The sequence below is a fragment of the Bufo bufo genome, chromosome 3 (genome assembly GCF_905171765.1).
Source record: "Bufo bufo chromosome 3, aBufBuf1.1, whole genome shotgun sequence".
Taxonomy (NCBI): Eukaryota; Metazoa; Chordata; class Amphibia; order Anura; family Bufonidae; genus Bufo; species Bufo bufo.
In genome coordinates, this window is record NC_053391.1 from 561,165,033 (window position 1) to 561,186,315 (window position 21,283).

At 43.1% G+C, this 21,283-nt stretch overlaps 1 protein-coding gene across 3 annotated transcripts in view; it reads right to left on the bottom strand.

Moving 5' to 3' along the window:
• Window positions 1-21,283, bottom strand: part of ITGA7 (integrin subunit alpha 7) — a 207,508-nt gene that overhangs the window by 20,225 nt on the left and 166,000 nt on the right. For all 3 annotated transcript variants that reach the window (XM_040425548.1, XM_040425547.1, XM_040425549.1), the window contains exons 8-16: window positions 19,313-19,401; window positions 15,523-15,650; window positions 12,180-12,275; window positions 10,837-10,898; window positions 9,429-9,598; window positions 5,944-6,093; window positions 3,546-3,661; window positions 356-545; window positions 57-140 (exon numbers count right to left, since the gene is read on the bottom strand). In XM_040425548.1, the coding sequence (XP_040281482.1) occupies window positions 57-140; window positions 356-545; window positions 3,546-3,661; window positions 5,944-6,093; window positions 9,429-9,598; window positions 10,837-10,898; window positions 12,180-12,275; window positions 15,523-15,650; window positions 19,313-19,401 (1,085 nt within the window). The remainder of the gene's footprint in view (window positions 1-56; window positions 141-355; window positions 546-3,545; window positions 3,662-5,943; window positions 6,094-9,428; window positions 9,599-10,836; window positions 10,899-12,179; window positions 12,276-15,522; window positions 15,651-19,312; window positions 19,402-21,283) is intronic.

The following is a 21,283-nucleotide window of genomic DNA, read 5'->3' on the forward strand; positions in this document are numbered from 1 at the left end:
AAAATTAGAGTATACGGAATATCTAAAGCTTAATAACAATAGAAGACAACACAAACCTCAGCATTTCTCTTCAAAGGGTTGCCAAGTTCACATATTGCTTGGGATGCGTTATAATTGGAAAGGCAAAACACCGACTTGTCCTGGGGATAAAAAAGACTGTCTCAGCCACCGAGAATCAGTAGTCTATTAAACACTTACTAGGACTATTCACAGACCCCCATCAATATTAAGAGCATCTGTGCGGTAGGAGGCACCGAACCAGACTGTGCTCTTCAGTCCTCCCACCAATCAATCATACATATTATTCATCTCAGGATGAAAATCAGTTCTTTCTAATGGTTGATATATTTCATACCATGGCTAAACCTGCCGGACGAACACCTGAGTAGGACATGGTTTCAGGGAAGGTGGCAATGAGCTGAGCCGCATGAGCATCATCTCCATCAAGGTGTGGAAGAAGTGGGTCTGATGGAAAATTATTAACTGTGATCTTCAGCACCACGTAAATCTGGTCGGTCAGTGAAAACACCGGAGTATTGTTCTCTCTACAAAAGCAAGGTTGGAACCATCAAGTTGGGTTATCGCAACAGAGTTCTGTTATCACACATGCCGAGTCAACACTGAGCTTATTACATATTCATTTGATTAAAGGGATTATTCTGATGAGTTATGACTGCTTGCGTATCTTCTCTGAATAGAGGGGAAGTGCGCAGTAGACGTAGACATTGGTCCACTTTACTTACATAGAATGCCACCACCTCGTGTTCAAAGTGTATAGCAATGTGTACGCCCACCTAATGAGCTAGGTGCTAATGAACACACATGCTCAGTCTCTAAGGGAGTGCATACTGTGGATGTCACGTTGTATAGACCATAAAGTGATGACATATGCACTCCAAGTATGGTTGGTGGTGCCAGTGGTTGGCTGTTGCCTGTAGATATCACTACGACACTCGTCTTCTTTTCTTTTGCTCTTTTATTTCTTAATATATTCAATCAGTATGGGTCTATAAAGTACAACAATTTTTATAATGGATACGGCTGACATTGTCAAGACGTTCGGTCCAAGAAGGGACCTTCCTCATGAGCCTTCAGCATTTCAGTATAGTAAATGACCCCATAGTCTTCATTTTGTGTTCATGGACTGCTCATCTCTCACTACTTGCTCAGGCACTTAAACATTATTATTCAGATTGCACTAAAATTGTGTTTAGTTACAAGGAAATATATTCATTTTATTGTTAAAAAACCCTCGGCATACGGGATATGTAACACCGAACTCTGCTTTGGTGACTTCACTGAGCAAAATGTAAAATCATTTATCTGTGTGAACCATTACTTTTATATTAGGTAATTAGGGAACACGATTTATGAGTGATTCTTGTTGTAAAAGAGAGCAGCAGGGATATTACAGTCAGAACGAACATAAACTCATTCGACAACCCTTCTGCTTCCCACATTCTGAGATTCTATGCGAGGAATGATCAGTGGAGCTGCTCCATCACAGTCCACCAATGGTCCAGTGCACTGCACCACAGCTCCATTCACACATACATTTCTATAAATACTAATAACTTCTGCAGTAAATTATGGAAGAATGCACATGTGAACTGAGGAGATTCAGTGTGGTACCCAGAGTTCTACATACAGATGTAGAAGAGCTGAATTTTATTTATTTTTTTACATTATTTGGACCCACTTTGAGTAAACATAATGCAACATATCATGAATTGCACCAAATGACAAACTTAGCTTGCCTACATGTAAAGAACTGCAGGCAACCTATATGAGATAGATAAAAGAGATACACTATCTCACAAAAGTGAGTACACCCCGCACATTTTTGTAAATATTTTATTCTATCTTTTCATGGGACAACACTGAAGATCTGACACATTTCATACAATATAAAGTAGTCAGTGAACAGCTTGTATAACAGTGTAAATTTGGTGTGCCCTCAAAATAACTCAACACACAGCCATTAATGTCTAAACCGCTGGCAACAAAAGTGAGTACACCCCTAAATGAACATGGCCAAATTGTGCCCAATTAGCCATTTTCCCTCCCCGGTGTCATGTGACTCGTTAGTGTCACAAGGTCTCAGGTGTGAATAGGGAGCAGGTGTGTTAAATTTGGTTTCATCGCTCTCACACTCTCATACTGGTCACTGGAAGTCCAACTCTGAGAATTTGAAAAAAAAAAAAAAGAATTGGTGCTCTACATAAAGATGTCCCAGGCTATAAGAAGATTGACAACACCCTGAAACTGAGCTGCAGCATGGTGGCCAAGACCATACAGCGGTTTAACAAGACAGGTTCCACTCAAAACAGGCCTCGCCATGGCCGACCAAAGAAGTTGAGTGCATGTCCTCAGTGTCATATCCAGAAGTTGTCTTTTCAAAATTGACGTATGGGTGCTGCCAGCATTGCTGCAGAGGTTAAAGGGATGGGGGGGGTCAACCTGTCTCAGCCAGTGCTCAGACCATACACTGCATCAAATTGGTCTGCATGGCTGTCGTCCCAGAAGGAAGCCTCTTCTAAAGATGATGCACAAGAAAGCCTGCAAACAGTTTGCTGAAGACAAGCAGACTAAGGACATAGATTACTGGAACCATGTCCTGTAGTCTGATGATAGGTGAGGAGTACAAAGACAAGTGTGTCTTGTCTACAGTCAAGCATGGTGGTGGGAGTGTCATGGTTTGGGCTGCATGAGTGCTCCCGGCTGTGGGGAGCTACAGTTCATTGAGAGAACCATGAATGCCAACATGTACTGTGACATACTGAAGCAGAGCATGACCCCCTCACTTTGGAAACTGGGCAGTATCCCAACATGATAACGACCCCAAACACACCTCCAAGACGACCACTTGCTAAAGAAACTAGGGTAAAGGTGCTGGACTAGCCAAGCATGTCTCCAGACCTAAACCCTATTGAGCATCTGTGGGGCATCCTCAAACGAAAGCTGGAGGAGCGCAAGGTCTCTAACGTCCACCAGCTCCGTGATGTTGTCATGGAGAAGTGGAAGAGGATTCCAGTGGCAACCAGTGAACTCCATGCCCAAGAGAGTTAGGGCAGTGCTGGTAAATAATGGTGGCCACACAAAATATTGACACTTTGGGCACAATTTAGCCATGTTCACTTAGGGGTGTACTCACTTTTGTTGCCAGCGGTTTAGACATTAATGGCTGTGTGTTACATCTTCAGTGTTGTCCCATGAAAAGATAGAATAAAATACTTGAGAGAAAAATGTGAGAGGTACTCACTTTTGTGAGCTAAAATAGATAGACTGGGGTTTCATACACCAATAATTGTAAAACGTCATTCAGAGCGCTCTGAAGTTATTATAGCCTCTTAAAGAATTTGTTGCATCTTCTGCTGTCCATGTGCCAGAAACTGAGATCTACTGCTGCTAGAAGCTGGCCTAGATGTATAGTGAATTATTGTAAATATCTCTGCCAAGTTGCACATTTTTTTAACAAAATGGCATTTGTGCAAAAATGTGCGTGTATATGTTTTGTAGATGACCCACCGTGTCTACATACTTACACCGGCAGTGGTACAAACTGGTCAACTTTGCCTACACGAGAGTAGAAAGTGTAATTCAGCTGCAGGTTACTTTGACAGATTTTGTCTTCTCCACATCCTTCTCTTATGAAGTTTACCTAAAGTAAAGACACCAGATAAGGAAGGTTCCTTCACAATCTGCAGACACTCATCTCGAGATACAGGTCATTCACACAGAACAGTAATGATTCAGCAAAAGATGAAAGCCGTTTATGAATATAGTCACCTTTTTAGTATTTTGTGTGCTTATCCTCTGCCATTATTACAGCTTCACATTGTAGTTCTCTTGGTCCAAAAACATTTAGGGGGAGACCTATCAAAATGCATGTAAAGTAGAACTGGCTTAGTTGCCCATAGCAACCAATTAGATTCCACCTTTCATTTTCCAAAGGAGCTCTGAAAAATGAAAGGTGGAATCTGATTGGTTGCTAGGGGCAACTAAATTAGTTTTCCTTTACTCCAGTTTTGATTAATCTCCCCCTTAAAGTTGAGGTCTGGGTTCTGCTGTTGTTGGGTCATTGTACCAAAAACACCAGCAGCTTGTATGATTGTAGTATTGGTCTTGACCGTATTACACAATGTGTCATCATTAAAGGGCTATTCTGGTTAGAACAAGTTATCTCCTATCCACTTAGATTGGTGGGGGTCTGACTGGCGAGACCCTTATGATCACAAGAATGGCATTCCCATGTACCTTGTTACAATGGAGCACTGGTCCATTCATCCCATGGGACAGCCAGAGATAGAGTACATTGCTCAGCTATCCCAGCATCTAACAGCTATTCCTTATCCAGTACATAGAGGATAGCTTGTTCTTGCTGGAATACCCCTTTAAAAGGGTTTGCAGGGCTTTTAAAAAAACATTTTTTTCTTTTGTGGATGAAAGATAGGTTGGTTAATACTTAGGGTACTTTCACACTAGTGTTGTTCAGATCCGGCAGGCAGTTCCGGCAATGGCACACCATATGTAAACAGAAATATGTTTTTTCTGGATCCGTTAGATGGATTTGGCATTTAATTTTTTTTCAAAGATCAAAAGCAAAAATAGCTCCTCCTATGTCCCGGCGCATGCGCAGACTGGAAAACCGGATCCGGCAAATTCCGGAACACTTGGTACCGGATCCGGCATTAATACATCTCTATAGAAATTAATGCCGGATCCGGCAAGTGCGGTAGTGTTCCGGGATTTTGGCCGGAAAGAATACTGCAGCTTTGTCCGGTCAGATACAGTACAGGGGACGGAACAGAAGACATCCTGATGCATACTGAACGGATTGCTTTCCATTAAGAATGCATTAGGACAAAACTGATGCGTTTTTTTCCGGTATTGAGACCCTTTACCAGATTTCAATACCGGAAAAGAATAACGCTAGCATGAAAGTACCCTTACCTGTCCATTGTGCTGGGAAGAAAGGGCAGGTTTTGTAAAATTTCCCGGAGAACCCCTTTAATGATGCCTTCAATCAAAACAAGCCCCAGATTTGTCCAGATAAGTTCACACAGTCTCTTTGGCGGCTTTCACTCGGCAGTATTTTAATTATTATTTTGCTTCAGTATTTGTTAGCCAAAGTGAGGACTGAGCCCAGAACATGGAGGCAAATCTTTCCATTCTACTTTCCGCTGCACACCTAGTTTTGGCTTACAAATACTGATGCAACATGCGTACCAAAATACAAAAGCTTGAAAGAAGTCCAACTATCCGAGGGCAGGCTGTAAAGATTCTTTACTCTGAGTTGCTGGATATCTGCTTTACCACACATCCAGGTGGACACCGGTACAAAAAAACACCTGCAGAATCCTGTAGGAATATCTGGAGCACCTAGGGTCAGGCTTATTTCAATAACATTAGGGAGTTTGGACTCCAAATTACTTAAAGGGTCACTAACTTTTCAAATAACTATTGATATGTTATAGAGACATATAAAAAGTTTAAATCAGTGGGGGGTCTGAGCTCCGAGACCCCCACCCATCTCTAGAACATGAAGTTTATGGGTCCCTCTAAATTCCGTCTTTACCAGCGAGGAGAGAGCCGTAAAATCATACGCTTCTCTCACCTCTTTCTAGAGACTGGTGGGGGTCTCTATGACATACGATATTAAAAGGTTTTTGAAAAGAGTGACCCTTTAAAGGAGTGCCCTTTAAGACAAACCTGCCCCCTATTCTCAGGGTTGAGAATGTGTCTGATGGGTGGGGGTCCATTCACTTGTGCTTGTACTGGCGATCTCTGACAGTACATAGGGGATACGTTGTCTTTAGGACAATCCCTTTAAACAAACTGGTGAGGTGTGACATCTGCAGATACTTGTATATTTGAGCTCTGATCACGCTCTCAATATTAATTATTGTCATTGTCTATGACGCACACAGAGCAATCTCTCACTTCTGTGTTGTAGACATTGGGCTCTTCTTCACTGAGAATAGGCATTAGAGAAGGCAAGGATTCCACTGAAGACTGTCTTCTGTTCCTTGCTTCTAATATATTGTAGGTCAGAGTGACTGGGATGGAACGAAGCTTGTCTTTAATATCCTCCTGCACAATTGTATAAAGCATGAGAAATGATGGTGTAATTAATGCTTCAATAAAGAATTCACTTAGTGGAAAACATGCATGTTCTCCTTCCCTAGAAGAACTGGAAACTAGTGGAAAAATGGCACACAGGGCACTATGCTGTACAATCAAATCATAAGCCCAATACAAAAGTCATAGACAAAATTTATTGTAAGATTATATACAGTTGCTTTTTCTCTTTTTAAAGGGGTTGTCCACGAATTCCTGACCTGTGAAGGGAAGTATACCTACCTGCTCCCTGCAACTTAGTTCTGACTCCATGAGTTCCAGGCTGTCTTCACGGCACTTCCGGTGCCAGCATGTAAAGTTCCTGCACGGATGTGGTCAGGTGTACCACTACAGCCAATAAGTGGCGATGTGTCCCCAAGCGGCACATCACTGCTGTGTCACAAGCCTCTTGTGGACACTTCACCACTGAGGCCCGTCATTGGCTGCAGCAGTGCACCTGACCTTGTCCGTGCAGGAAGTTCACATACCGGGATCGGAAGGGCACTAAAGACAGCCCAGGACTGAACGGCAGGGAGCAAGTATACAGCAATGGCAGAAATGGGGGGGGGGGTATTTAAAAAAAAAAAAAAAGACAATTATTAAAAACCCCTTTAAAGCAGAGTATTCCTACTTCCCAGCAGCACCATTCTGCACTCCCTCACCCATAAAGGATATACAGATATAGGCCTCATGCACACAACAGTATTTTTTCACGGTCCGCAAAACGGGGTTCCGTTGTTCCGTGATCCGTTTCTGTTTTTTTTCCGTGTGTCTTCCTTGATTTTTGGAGGATCACCAGACATGAAAAGTGAAAAAAAAATCTAAGTCAAGTTTGCCTTGAAAATGATAGGAAAAAAACGGACACGGATCACGGACACGGATGTGTTTTTTCACGGACCCATCGACTTGAATGGGTCCGCGAACCGTTGTCCGTGAAAAAAATAGGACAGGTCATATTTTTTTGACGGACTGGAAACACGGATCACGGACGCGGATGACAAACGGTGCATTTTCCGAGTTTTCAACAGACCCATTTAAAGTCAATGGGTCCACAGAAAATCACGGAAAACAGACACGGAACCCAACAACGGTCGTGTGCATGAGGCCATAATTGCAAACCACGTTGCCATTATCATAAACTCCTGCAGACATTATACCATTACATTTTCAGCTTCATATACACTGCTCAAAAAAATAAAGGGAACACTTAAACAACACAATGTAACTCCAAGTCAATCACACTTCTGTGAAATCAAACTGTCCACTTAGGAAGCAACACTGAGTGACAATCAATTTCACATGTTGTTGTGCAAATGGGATAGACAACAGGTGGAAATTTTAGGCAATTAGCAAGACACCCCCAATAAAGGAGTGGTTCTGCAGGTGGTGACCACAGATCACTTCTCAGTTGCTATGCTTCCTGGCTGATGTTTTGGTCACTTTTGAATGCTGGCGGTGCTTTGACTCTAGTGCTAGCATGAGACGGAGTCTACAACCCACACAAGTGGCTCAGGTAGTGCAGCTTATCCAGGATGGCACATCAATGCGAGCTGTGGCAAGAAGGTTTGCTGTGTCTGTCAGCGTAGTGTCCACAGCATGGAGGCGCTACCAGGAGACAGGTCAGTACATCAGGAGACGTGGAGGAGGACGTAGGAGGGCAACAACCCAGCAGCAGGACCGCTACCTCCGCCATTTGTGCAAGGAGGAACAGGAGGAGCACTGCCAGAGCCCTGCAAAATGACCTCCAGCAGGCCACAAATGTGCATGTGTCTGCTCAAACGGTCAGAAACAGACTCCATGAGGGTGATATGAGGGCCCGACGTCCACAGGTGGGGGTTGTGCTTACAGCCCAACACCATGCAGGATGTTTGGCATTTGCCAGAGAACACCAAGATTGGCAAATTCGCCACTGGCGCCCTGTGTTCTTCACAGATGAAAGCAGGTTCACACGGAGCACATGTGACAGACGTGACAGTCTGGAGACGCCGTGGAGAACGTTTTGCTGCCTGCAACATCCTCCAGCATGACCGGTTTGGCATCGGGTCAGTAATGGTGTGGGGTGGCATTTCTTTGGAGGGCCGCACAGCCCTCCATGTGCTCGCCAGAGGTAGCCTGACTGCCATTAGGTACCGAGATGAGATCCTCAGACCCCTTGTGAGACCATATGCTGGTGCAGTTGGCCCTGGGTTCCTCCTAATGCAAGACAAGGCTAGACCTCATGTGGCTGGAGTGTGTCAGCAGTTCCTGCAAGACGAAGGCATTGATGCTATGGACTGGCCCGCCTGTTCCCCAGACCTGAATCCAATTGAGCACATCTGGGACATCATGTCTCGCTCTATCCACCATGCTTCTGGCACCACAGACTGTCCAGGAGTTGGCAGATGCTTTAGTCCAGGTCTGGGAGGAGATCCCTCAGGAGACCGTCCGCCACCTCATCAGGAGCATGCACAGGCATTGTAGGGAGCTCATACAGGCACGTGGAGGCCACACACACTACTGAGCCTCATTTTGACTTGTTTTAAGGACATTACATCAAAGTTGGATCAGCCTGTAGTGTGTTTTTCCACTTTAATTTTGAGTGTGACTCCAAATACAGACCTCCATGAGTTAAAAATTTGATTTCCATTTTTTTATTTTTGTGTGATTTTGTTGTCAGCACATTCAACTATGTAAAGAACAAAGTATTTCAGAAGAATATTTAATTAACTCAGATCTAGGATGTGTTATTTTTGTGTTCCCTTTATTTTTTTGAGCAATGTATTTTGGATCCATGCCAAAAACCACAAGCTGAAAATGCAGTTTCTTATTGAACATCCATTGGTAAAAAACTAAACAAAACAAAAAAAAAAAAAAACCATCAAAAACTGGTCAAAAACCTGGGGGGAAAAAAACGCTCTGAATTTTGTAGGTACATTTTCAAAATCTGTGCTTGTGGCCACATCACTGCTGAAGCCAGGCATTGGCTGGAGCAGTGCATATGACCATGCCTATGCAGTGGTAGGTAGATGAAAACAGCGAGGGCACCAGAAGATGGAGAGATCGGGGGCAGCACAGAGGACCAGAGAGGCCATGAGCAGGTAAGTATGAATCGTCTGTTTCAGGCAGCATGCTTCTGGCACTTGCTAAAAAATAATAATTATCGGAAACCCCCTTTAAGCACCAGGACATGGGTGAACCAGCATATCTGAGTATGTGAGAACTATTCTTATATATCATTCTAAATCCTGTCATGGCGAGATAATGTATACTCAGCCAGATAGTGTTACAGCCCTATGAGCAGCGTCACATGGTTCTAGGAGTCCGGTCACCTGTAGTTGGAATACAGCAGTAGTGCAGCGGCTAGAGGACTGCTTGTGAAGCTCCACAGTGCTGGTGGACTGGTATTCTACATCGCTGGGGTGTCGTGATATGAATTGTAGGCGACTGGCCTTGCCTTGCTGTCTTCTGTCTGTCTCAGCTTCAAACACACACTTTAAAACTGAAATAAAAAAATAAAAATAGGAAATTTACCATTTACAATCTCCATTGTGAATCTATGGCGCTCCCTTCAGGGTTATTGTTGGTGTCTTCTAATCTCTGATCAATGTCCTCACCGCATGGTCTGTGAGTTTTGGTGGGCGACCATCTCTTGTCAGGTTTGTGGCTGCACCATATTTTTTCCCCTTTGTTATAATGGACTTAATGGTTCTCCGTGGGATGTTCAAAGTTTGTGATATATTTTTTTTATAATCCAACCATGATCTACAGTTCTCCTCAAATGTGTATGTTTCCCCTGTTTGGAGAGCTCCTTGGTCTTCATGGCGCTTGCTCAGTGGTGTTACAGACTCAGGGGCTTTCAGAACAGGTGTATTTAGGGTCCTTTCACACGTCCGTATAATGGGTCCGCATCCGTTCCGCAAATTGCGGAACGGGTGCGGACCCATTCAATCTCTATGGGGACGGAATGGATGCGGGGAGCACACTATGTGCTCTCCGCATCCGCATTTCCGGAGCGCGCCCCCGATCTTCCGGTCCACGGCGCTGGAAAAAATAGAACATTTCCTATTATTATCCGCAATTACGGACAAGAATAGGCAGTTCCATGGGGGTGGCGGCCGGGTGTATTGCGAATCCGCAATTTACGGATCCGCAATGCACTACGGACGTCTGAATGGACCCTTATACTGACGTCATGGGACACTTTGGTTGCACACAGGGGGAACTTAATCATATGACTGGTAGGACCATACCTTATTTAGGGGTTTTATAGTAAAGGTATGAATATATATTCACTCATAACTTTTCATTATTTACAGTATTTTTTAAACTATGCATTTTTCATTCCACTGTAATAATGTAAACTATTTTGTCAGGTCCATTACACAAAATCTAAATAGAAATCCATTTTATATCAAGGTTATAATGCAACAAAACAGGGAAAAAACCAAGGGGTGAAAACTTTCACAAGGCACCGTATTTTATATTTAAAAGTCACATAGCGGTTTATTTTCATGGTATGAGCATCACTAAAATAAAGGGTAACTTTAAAAGGAAGTTGCTTATAAGCGACCGCAGACAATTATTCAGCGGCCACTTATAGTTACCACTGACTGTCTTCTGTAGGAATGACAACTTTGGAGCACAGATGGCTGTTATTTGCGCGGAGATATATTTTACTGTGACAAAGAAAACAACAAAATCAAAGTTCAGTTTTAGGTTTTATGATAGTCAACTCACTGATTTTAGGGTTGTAGGTTGTTGGAAAGGAGGTGTAGCTGAAGCAAACTCTAAATTCCACACTGAAATGACAAAAAGATACATCAAAGACATTGTGTATGACATAACAGTATAACAAACGTACATTTTAAGGGGGTATGTATCAAGTTGGTTAGCCAGGTGCAAATTTTGGCACAAGTGCAGATTGAGAAAAGTGGGCTGGAAAGTGAGCGTGGTTATAATTAGTGTGGCACAGTGAGAGGTTTGGTCTGGGAAAACAGGTATTTTCCTCCCAGCATGTGCTGCTGGGCTGATTTACAGCGAGGTGAGGTCAAATACCGGACCGGATTTTAAGTGTCAATCCGGGTTTTGGCAACACCTGGCTGTCCTTAAGTAGGCAGCTGGGCTCAGAAGCAAGGTCTCTGTGTTGGGATCTGGGAGCCTTGTGTCTGGATGAAGGCTTGCTACCTGTTTGGCATGAAAACAGGTTGGTGCTGCTATGCTCAAGGACTCTGAGGCAGAATTGCCGCATGGTGTGAATTACCATCAACACCGCAAGGCGACTTTTTGCTTGTTTATTGGGCTTGTTTTGTCACTTGCCTAAAGTGTGAATAAAACACTGAACTGTTTGATCCAAAGAAGTTGTTGCCTCTATACTGCGTCCGCTAATCCTGTCTACAGAGCGAAACCCCACATTAGTTTAATGCCAGATTTATTACTGCAACTTTTTTTTAAATCAGTCCAATGGGGGGAGGGTGGCGTAGGAAAACTGGGGCAGCATTTCCAGATGGTTTAAAGGTGCGTTAAATTTAACAAACATCATGAGACTTTTGATAAATTTGGCACACCGTAGCCAATGCAAACTCATAGCAAAACTAACTTCAAAAGCAACATCATGATACACGTTTACAATCAAGCCAACTGGATTTAACAGCTCCCACTCTTAAATTTTACCATGTAAAAAAGTTTACTTAGTCACCCAAATGTGATGTTTCAACTGATAAGGTTTTTTCAATTATCGGAAACATTTCACTATATTACAGCTTCAACCTGTGATCACTGGAAGGGTACAACCGCTGGACCAGTCGCAATTATCTGTCAACTGAGTGGCAGCGTGTAGGAAGGGGGTGTCAATTAGGGTAGCCCAATTGTTCCTTGATGGTTGACAGGTTAAACAAAGATTAGGCATGCTGGATTTCAATATGCTCTACCTTTTGTTACCCCAGCAGATCTGTGCTGCCAGAGGTGTCTAGTAGTGGCCTTCTCCCCATCTTATGCCAGTAATAGAGTCATTCTGAACATAGGTTTTTATGGTGGAATCGGTTGGACTACCCGTCATGAAAATACCCCAGCACTTTACTCACCAGACCCCAGGTCCATTCTTGCAGGTTTGCTGTTCAAGATCAATGTTTTCTGGTGTTATGGTTACATCTTTAAAGACACGGATAACATTACGTGACCTGAGACAAATAAAAGGAGACAGATACATATTTTAGCAGCCAAAGTAAATGCCTGAAGATTTAGACATATTTATCAATGCCAGTGTGCCAGTTGTCATTCTTTGCAGTATGCCAACTGGAAGGAAAACCAAGAGGAATCTGGTAGTTTGGATAACAGTTACACAACCTGTTTCTTTGGTTCATCTTTTTGCTGAAGTTGGAATGTTGCCTCCCTCCCAAGCTCTTCTGTTTTTTGCATTTGTCACAATTGAAGGTTTTAGATCATCACACTACTTTTAATATTAAAAGATAACCCAAGTAAGAACAAAATGGGGTTTTAAAATAATGATTTCATTTACTGAAGATAAGGATTTATTTAAACCAATATCACCCACAAGGAAAAGTAATTACGGTACCCCTTCCCCCTCCCGACTATTTGTCTATGGCCCTGGATAGCTGCTGTAAAGCCTCTCTAAATACTGGTAAAAAGAGCTCAGGCAAGATGACCACCCCCCCACAATCATGTTCAGGTAATAGAATTAAAAAATCTACAATCATTGTGCTCTTGGTAAATTTTGGTAGGATGAACACTCCTGGAAAGGTTTACCACAGTTCCACATTTTCCCCATTTGTGGATAATGGTTCTCATTGTAGTTTGCTGGAGTCCTAGAGCCTTTTCCATGGTTTTGTAACCCTTTCCAGACTGGTAAGTGTTATTGAGTTTGTGGCATCATTTGCTGCTTTTTGAGATCTTCTAGCTTGCTTTACATTGTCAGACAGGTTCTATTTAAGTGATGTTCAACAGGTTGTGCAGTAATTGTGCCTGGATCTAGCTAGTGAAATTTAAACCAATTGTCAATTGCATTCGGTTAAGGGCTCATAAAAAATGACCGTATGTATTTTGTGGTCCGCAAAACACAGATCCGCAAAAAATACGGATGACGTCCGTAAGCATTGCGTATTTTGCGGAATGGAACAGCTGGCCCCTAATAGAACAGTCCTATCCTTGTCCGTAATGCGGAAAATAGGACATGTTCTATTCTTTTGGGGAATGGACATACGGAAACGGAATGCACGCAGAGTAACTTCCGTTTTATTTGCGGACCCATTTAAACGAATGGTTCTGCAATACGGTAAAAAAAAATTAATGGACACGAATAGAAAATACGTTCATGTGCATGAGCCCTAACTGGTTGATCTAATAGCTATTGGGACAATTACTTTTTCACGACCAGGTTGGTCTGAATAACATTTTTCATAATGGCCTCCATTAAACTCAGGGGATGCAGGTTCCAGAGTGGGCTCAGCATGCATGTGGAATCTGTGTCCCTTGAATTTAATAGAGGCCATTATGGCACCAAAAAAGGTAACACTACAGCGTCGGCTCAGCGTGCACGTGTAGCCTGCATTCCCTGAATTTAAAAGGGTTGTCCGGGTTCAGAGCTGAACCCAGACATGTCCCCATTTTTCACACAGGACCCACTGAAATGACATGAAATGCTCAGATGCTCTCCTTTGCCCTGCGCTGGGCAAAGGCTTTTTTGGAGATCCGGTGACGTACCGGGCTCTCCTTGGGTAAAGCTAGGCGGAGGCTTCCGCCTAGCATTGAGCCCGGCGACATCACCGGCACTAATGAGCGGGCTTTAGCACTGCCCTAGCCTGTAAAATGGCTAGGGAAGTGCTTAAGGTCGCCCGTCAGTGCCAGTGACGTCACCGGCAACACTGCTAGAAAGAAGCCTCCTCCTAGTAGTGAAAAAACAAACAAAAAAGCCATTTGCCCTGCGCGATACAACACAGGGCAAGTGAGAGCATCGGAGCATAAAATGCTCTGATGCTCGTATGAGGGGGGCTGCTTGGTTGAAAATGGGGATATGTCCAGGTTCAGCTCTGAACCCGGACAACCCCTTTAATGGAAACCAGTATGGCAGCAAAAGAGGTAGTATTTAACGTAGGTTCCAGTCTTAAAGAGATCGCCTTCCGGGGGCAGATGGGCACAAATAGTTTTGTACAGAATATATTTGCCAGGAATCTCACATTTATACAATGAGCATAGCATTAGCGGTAGTACATTTTCTATTGTGAATATGACACTATTAGATTATATTTTGTTATTTGTGTTTGTAGAGTGCTGTTGAATTGTGTTTGTTTTTGCTTTTGTGCTTTCAGCCGTGGGATTTGCTGACTAACCCTCTTTTTTTTTACATGCGTTGAAAAGCACGCTCTGCTACAGGCAAACAACGAGTCAGTATGGGGATGAGCGATGACATTAGCGATGACCGCTTCCCATAGTGTGGAGGAGATCACTGCATGTGAATAATGCAGTCTCCTCCGCTGACGAGCAGGTAATTGAGAAGAAGGAACGCTTCCTTCCTGACAATCTGCTGCTGTGTCGTCTTGTGTAAAGGGACCTTAACAATGGACCCAACTTCTTGGTCTGTACAGATCACTTTGAAGCAGTCATCCTATTATCATCACAGGCGTGATTAAAATGACAGTTATTAACTGTATATAGATAACACAAGATCTGCCATTCACAATAGGTGATATCACAGCTTATCAGCTCCCTCCTGACCCCTGCACAGGTCATAGAGCATGCCTAGAAAACGCTACCATAGAAGTGAATAAGTCCCCTCCCGACTATTTGTCTATGGCCCTGGATAGCTGCTGTAAAGCCTCTCTCTAAATACTGGTAAAAAGAGCTCAGGCAAGATGACCACCCCCCACAATCATGTTCAGGTAATAGAATAAAAAAATCTACAATGTGAAAGTAGAAACAGAATAAAAAAAAAGGATATGTATCACTATCTGGTTTTAATTGGCAGAAAAAGTTTAGGTGATACATTCCCTTTAAATGTTTTCCCTTTTAATTTAAAGGGTTTTCCGTGACATTATTGGTCGTCAGTATCTGATTGGTTGGGGTCCGACATCCGGGCCCCCCGCCGATCAGCTGGTTGAGAAGACACTAGTGCTCGCAGTAGCGCTTCGGCCTTCTCACAGCTTCTCCTAGCCAGTGGCGACATGTTCATCAGTCACGTGGTCTAGTCGCAGCTCAGCCCCATTGAAGTGAATGGGGCTGATTGCGATACCAAGCACAGCTGCTATACAATGTACGGCGCTGTGTTTGGTAAGCTGCGAGAAGGCAGCGGCACTCACAGGAACGCTGGTGCCTTCTTAAACTGCTGATCTGTGGGCGTCCCGGGTGTTGGGGGGCCTGTAGGAGAGGTCATCCGTATTCAAATCCTGGAAAACCCTTTTAAGGGTATCTCACCTGTAGAGGACCACAGTGTCTGCTAAAGATCCCACAACAAGGTCCGGATACGAGTTTCCATCCATGTCTAGACCTCCAGACAGCGAGTAGCCAAAGGTACTTACACCAACACTAACTCCATCCAGCACCTTGAATGCAATGGTAACATTTAAGGGAGAGTGAAAACATGGCAGAAATATCGAAGCAACATCAGTATACAGAATGTAGTGGAATAATGGAGAGAGTAACATTATTACACACTTTAGGAAATAGAAACTCTACCTCAGTCTAGTATCTCTTCCCCAGATACTGCAGTTTATTATAAGCAGTGACTGCTAAAGGAACTATCCTTTTACAAACAGACGTATTCTGTGGCTATAGAAATGCAAAATGGTGTATGCAATGTACTATATACTTGTGTACATATATGGAATATACTGTAACTAGATTTTGCTAGTACATTGTAGGGTTTCCAACCGTCCAGAAATTCCTGGACAGTGCATAAAAATAGGGGACTTCTTTCAAGTGTCTGTGAAAAATAATAGATGTGTCTGGGATTTTTGAGGCTGGTGGTACTTAAGAAGGTACAGTAATTGTGATTGTCATTATCATTTTACAACTCAAAACTAAATGCTGGTAATATGTTCATGTCACTATATTGAGCTATAGTCCTGTATTACTTATAATCTTTATAATCTATTATGTTTTCAAATTTGTAAAATTTGTAGGATGTCTAAGATTTTTTGGATAAATGGTCCAGAAGAAAATAAAAATAAAAATCCGGTTGGCAACCCTGTTACATCTACAGAGGATACAGTAATTTATTTGGCAAATTTAAAGGGAACCTGTTATGTTGAACATGGGTATCTGAGCTGAAGACAGCATGTTATAGAGCAGGAGGAGCTGAGCAGATTGATATACAGGTTTAATGGAAAAGGTTCAGTAAAACCTGTGTTTATACATTTATATCTCAGCTCATTCTGGGCTTTGAAGTCCAGGAGGCGGTCCGATCAGTGATTGACAGCAATCTGTGTATACACAGTCAGAGGGAAGGCTGTCAGTCACTGATAGGACCGCCTCCTTGACCTCAAATCCCAGAATGAGCTGAGATTGAAATGAATAAAATACAAGTTATAGTGAATGTTTTCCCATAAAACTATATATCAGTCTGCTCAGCTCCTCCTGCTGTATAACAGGCTGCCCTCAGCTCAGACACCAAATTCAACGTGACAGGTTCCCTTTAATTAATTAATTTATTTAATGCTCATCGCCGTTAAAAATCTTTTTAATGGCTATGGGTCATGGGTCGGTAATGAACATGTGTATGAACATTTGTTGCCAGATCATTCACCATGTAAACATGCTGGCGATCCTTTATGCAGCATTATAAAATGCTCATTGGCATCACATCCCATTTATATGGGAGATCTGCTCTCGACAAATGGAAACTGTATGTGGATGAATGATCGTATTACTGATTTGTCCCCATTTGAACAAAAACTGCTTCATATAAATGAAGATATAACACCTATAGAGAGACACAACGTAGTGCTACCCCAATATATAAATGTAAATTTTATTGGTTCAAATACATAAAAGTATATATAATCTAGTAGGACACAGTGGCGGTCAAGTACAAATAAAAAACACATTGTCAGCATGTATATATCAAACTACTGGAATGGAAGTAATAATAATAATAATAATAATAATAATAATAATAATAATAATAATTAATAATATCCCGGACTTAATATGTCTCATACAACTTCTATCCCGGACTTAATATGTCTCATACAACTTCTAAAGAAGCGAGATGCGAAACGCGCGTCAGGTTTATGATCACTGTTCGGTATTATTTTTATGTTACTCACTACGGGTATGCTATGATCACTTTGTTATTGCTTTATATTTTCCTGATCTTTTGTACCATTGGGAACAGTATGTTTTGCACTATGCACTTTAAGTTGTACGAGACATATTAGTTCCGGGATATACGGTAGCTATTATTATTACTTCCATCCCAGTAGTTTGATATATACATACTGACAGTGTTTTTTATTTGTACTTGAACGCCACTGTGTCCTACTATATTATATATACTTTTATGTATTTTAACCAATAAAATTTACATTTTTATATTAGGGTAGCACTACATTGAGTCTTTCTATAGGTGTTATAGTTGTTATTCTATATACGGAGTGCGTTAAATTTGTGGGAGCCCTATACCTTATTGGGACTTTCATATAAATGAAGGTAACCATTACTGGTCGACATGCTGTTATCATTGATCAGCTCAATTTATATCTGCCCATGTAAAAAAAACTCTAAGAGGATATCTTGGGCAAGTAGGAAGAGAAAAAGGTTGAATATTGGTGTGCTTCCAATGGATCCAATATACTGTAGTACAAAAATGCTGTTGAAACTATTTGCATTAAATATAATGTTCATAGTAACATAGTTTGAAAGACAGAAAAAAGACATCCGTCCATCCAGTTTCAGCCTGTTATCTTTCAAGTTGATCCAGAGGAAGGCAAAAAAAAAAAACACCCTGTTAGGTAGAAGCCAATTTTCCTAATTTTTCCTCATTTTAGGGGAAAAAATTCCTTCCTCCAATCAGGCATCAAAATGCCCGTGATGAGAACATAGTCGTATCACTTTACAAATCACTAGTCAGACCACACATGGAATACTGTGTACAGTTCTGGGCTCCTGTGAACAAGGCAGACATAGAGCTGGAGAGGGTCCAGAGGAGGGCAACTAAAGTAATAACTGGAATGGGGCAACTACAGTACCCTGAAAGATTATCAACATTAGGGTTATTCACTTTAGAAAAAAGACGACTGAGGGGAGATCTAATTACTATGTATAAATATATCAGGGGTCAGTACAGAGATCTCTCCCATCAGCTATTTATCCCCAGGACTGTGACGAGGGGACATCCTCTGCGTCTGGAAGAAAAGAAGGTTTGTACACAAACATAGAAGAGGATTCTTTACGGTAAGAGCAGTGAGACTGTGGAACTCTCTGCCTGAGGATGTGGTGATGGTGAGTACAATAAAGGAATTCAAGAGGGGCCTGGATGTATTTCTGGAGTGTAATATTATTACAGGATATAGCTACTAGAGAGGGGTCGTTGATCCAGGGAGTTATTCTGATTGCCTGATTGGAGACGGGAAGGAAAATTGGCTTCCACCTCAGTTTTTTTTTTGCCTTCCTCTGGATAAACTTGCAGGATAACAGGCCGAACTGGATGGACAAATGTCTTTTTTCAGCCTTATACAGATGTAGCAGGGTTAGCACTCAAACTCTTAACTCAAATTTCTTAAATCATTGTGTTATCTTGAAACAAAAGCCATTGAAAAACAATTAAAGGTGTTTGATTAGTTTAGATAACACATCTCAGAAAGCATGAGTGTTAACTCTACTACATCGGTATACTGTGTTTCTATGTAATAACTCCCTGGATCAACGACCCCTCTCTAGTAGCTATAGCCTGTAATATTATTACGCTCCAGAAATACATCCAGGCCCCTCTTGAACTCTTTTAGTGAACTCACCATCACCACCTCCTCAGGCAGAGAGTTCCACAGTCTCACTGCTCTTACCGTAAAGAATCCTCTTCTATGTTTGTGTACAAACCTTCTTTCCTCTAGAGTCTAGACTCATGTAAATATACCAGTCAGTCAGTCTTGGAGTGGGTTAGTAGATAGTAAGGACAGCCCATCCCTGACCCCTTTAATCAGTTTTCTACAATAATAAATTAGAATGGACAGTCTTACATTAATATTTCTCACTATATTTATGTTACCTGTGCTGGTTTGGTCACTAATCCTGTTTTGCTTCCATGGTATATATAGACCTTCCCATTTCCATCAAATGGTGCTCCAACTGCAATGTCTGCGATAAGATAAACTGTGTCAGCATAAACTAAATAATCACTTCTATGGACACTTTTGGCATGGAGTCTATTTTTTGTGATCAACTAATGTATTGGAGCTAATCAAATTTGGAAAGACATTTAGGCCTCTTTCACACGACAGTTGTGTGCACCCGTGGCCGTTGTGCCGTTTTCCGTTTTTTTTTCGTGGACCCATTGACTTTCAATGGGTCCGTGGAAAAAACGGAAAATGCACCGTTTTGCAGCCGCATCCGAAATCCGTGTTTCCTGGCCGTGAAAAAAATATGACCTGTCCTATTTTTTTCACGGCCAACGGTTCACGGACCCATTCAAGTCAATGGGTCCGTGAAAGAACACGGATGCACACAAGATTGGCATCCGTGTCCGTGATCCGTGGCCGTAGGTTACTTTTTATACAGACGGATCCGAAGATCCGTCTGCATAAAAGCTTTTTCATAGCGGAGTTTTCACTTCGTGAAAACTCAGAACCGACAGTATATTCTAACACAGAGGCGTCCCCATGGTGATGGGGACGCTTCTAGTTAGAATTCACTACAAACTGTGTACAAGACTGCCCCCTGCTGCCTGGCAGCACCCGATCTCTTACAGGGGGCCGTGATCAGCACAATTAACCCCTTCAGGTGCGGCACCTGAAGGGGTTAATTGTACTATCATATCCCCCTGTAAGAGATCAGGGCTGCCAGGCAGCAGGGGGCAGACCCTCCCCCCCTCCCCAGTTTGAATATCATTGGTGGCCAGTGCGGCCCCCCCCCCCCCTCTATTGTAATAATAGGTTGGTGGCCAGTGCGGCCCCCCCCCCTCCCTCTATTGTAATTATTCGTTGGTGGCACAGTGTGCGCCCCCCATCGGCCCCCCCTCCCTCTATAGCATTAACAACATTGGTGGCCAGTGTGTGGCCTCCCATCTCCCCCCCCCCCCCCCATCATTGGTGGCAGCGGAGTTCCGATCGGAGTCCCAGTTTAATCGCTGGGGCTCCGATCGGTAACCATGGCAACCAGGACGCTACTACAGTCCTGGTTGCCATGGTTACTTAGCAATAGTACAATAGTAGAAGATTCATACTTACCTGCTGGTGGCTGCTGCGATGTTCGCGTCCGGCCGGGAGCTCCACCTACTGGTAAGTGACAGGTCTGTGCGGCGCATTGCTAAATGAACTGTCACTTACCAGTAGGAGGAGCTCCCGGCCGGACACAGACATCGCAGCTCCCAGGTAAGTATGAATCTTTAACTATTGTACTATTGCTAGTAACCCGCTGCCACCAATGATCGGGGGGGGGGGGGGGAGATGGGAGGCCGCACACTGGCCACCAATGTTGTTAATGCTATAGAGGGAGGGGGGGCCAATGGGGGGCGCACACTGTGCCACCAACGATTTATTACAATAGAGGGAGGAAGGGGGGGGGGCGCACACTGTGCCACCAACGATTTATTACAATAGAGGGAGGAAGGGGGGGGGGGGCGTACACTGTGCCACAAACGAATTATTACAATAGAGGGAGGAAGGGGGGGGGCGCACACTGTGCCACCAACGAATTATTACAATAGAGGGAGGAAGGGGGGGGGGCCGCACTGGCCACCAATGATATTCAAACTGGGGAGGGGGGGGGGGGGTCTCCCCGCTGCTGCCTGGCAGCCCTGATCTCTTACAGGGGGATATGATAGTACAATTAACCCCTTCAGGTGCGGCACCTGAGGGGTTAATTGTGCTGATCACGGCCCCCTGTAAGAGATCGGATGCTGCTAGGCAGCAGGGGGCAGTCATGTACACAGTTTGTAGTATATTCTAACTAGAAGCGTCCCCATCACCATGGGAACGCCTCTGTGTTAGAATATACTGTCGGAAATGAGGTTTCACGATCT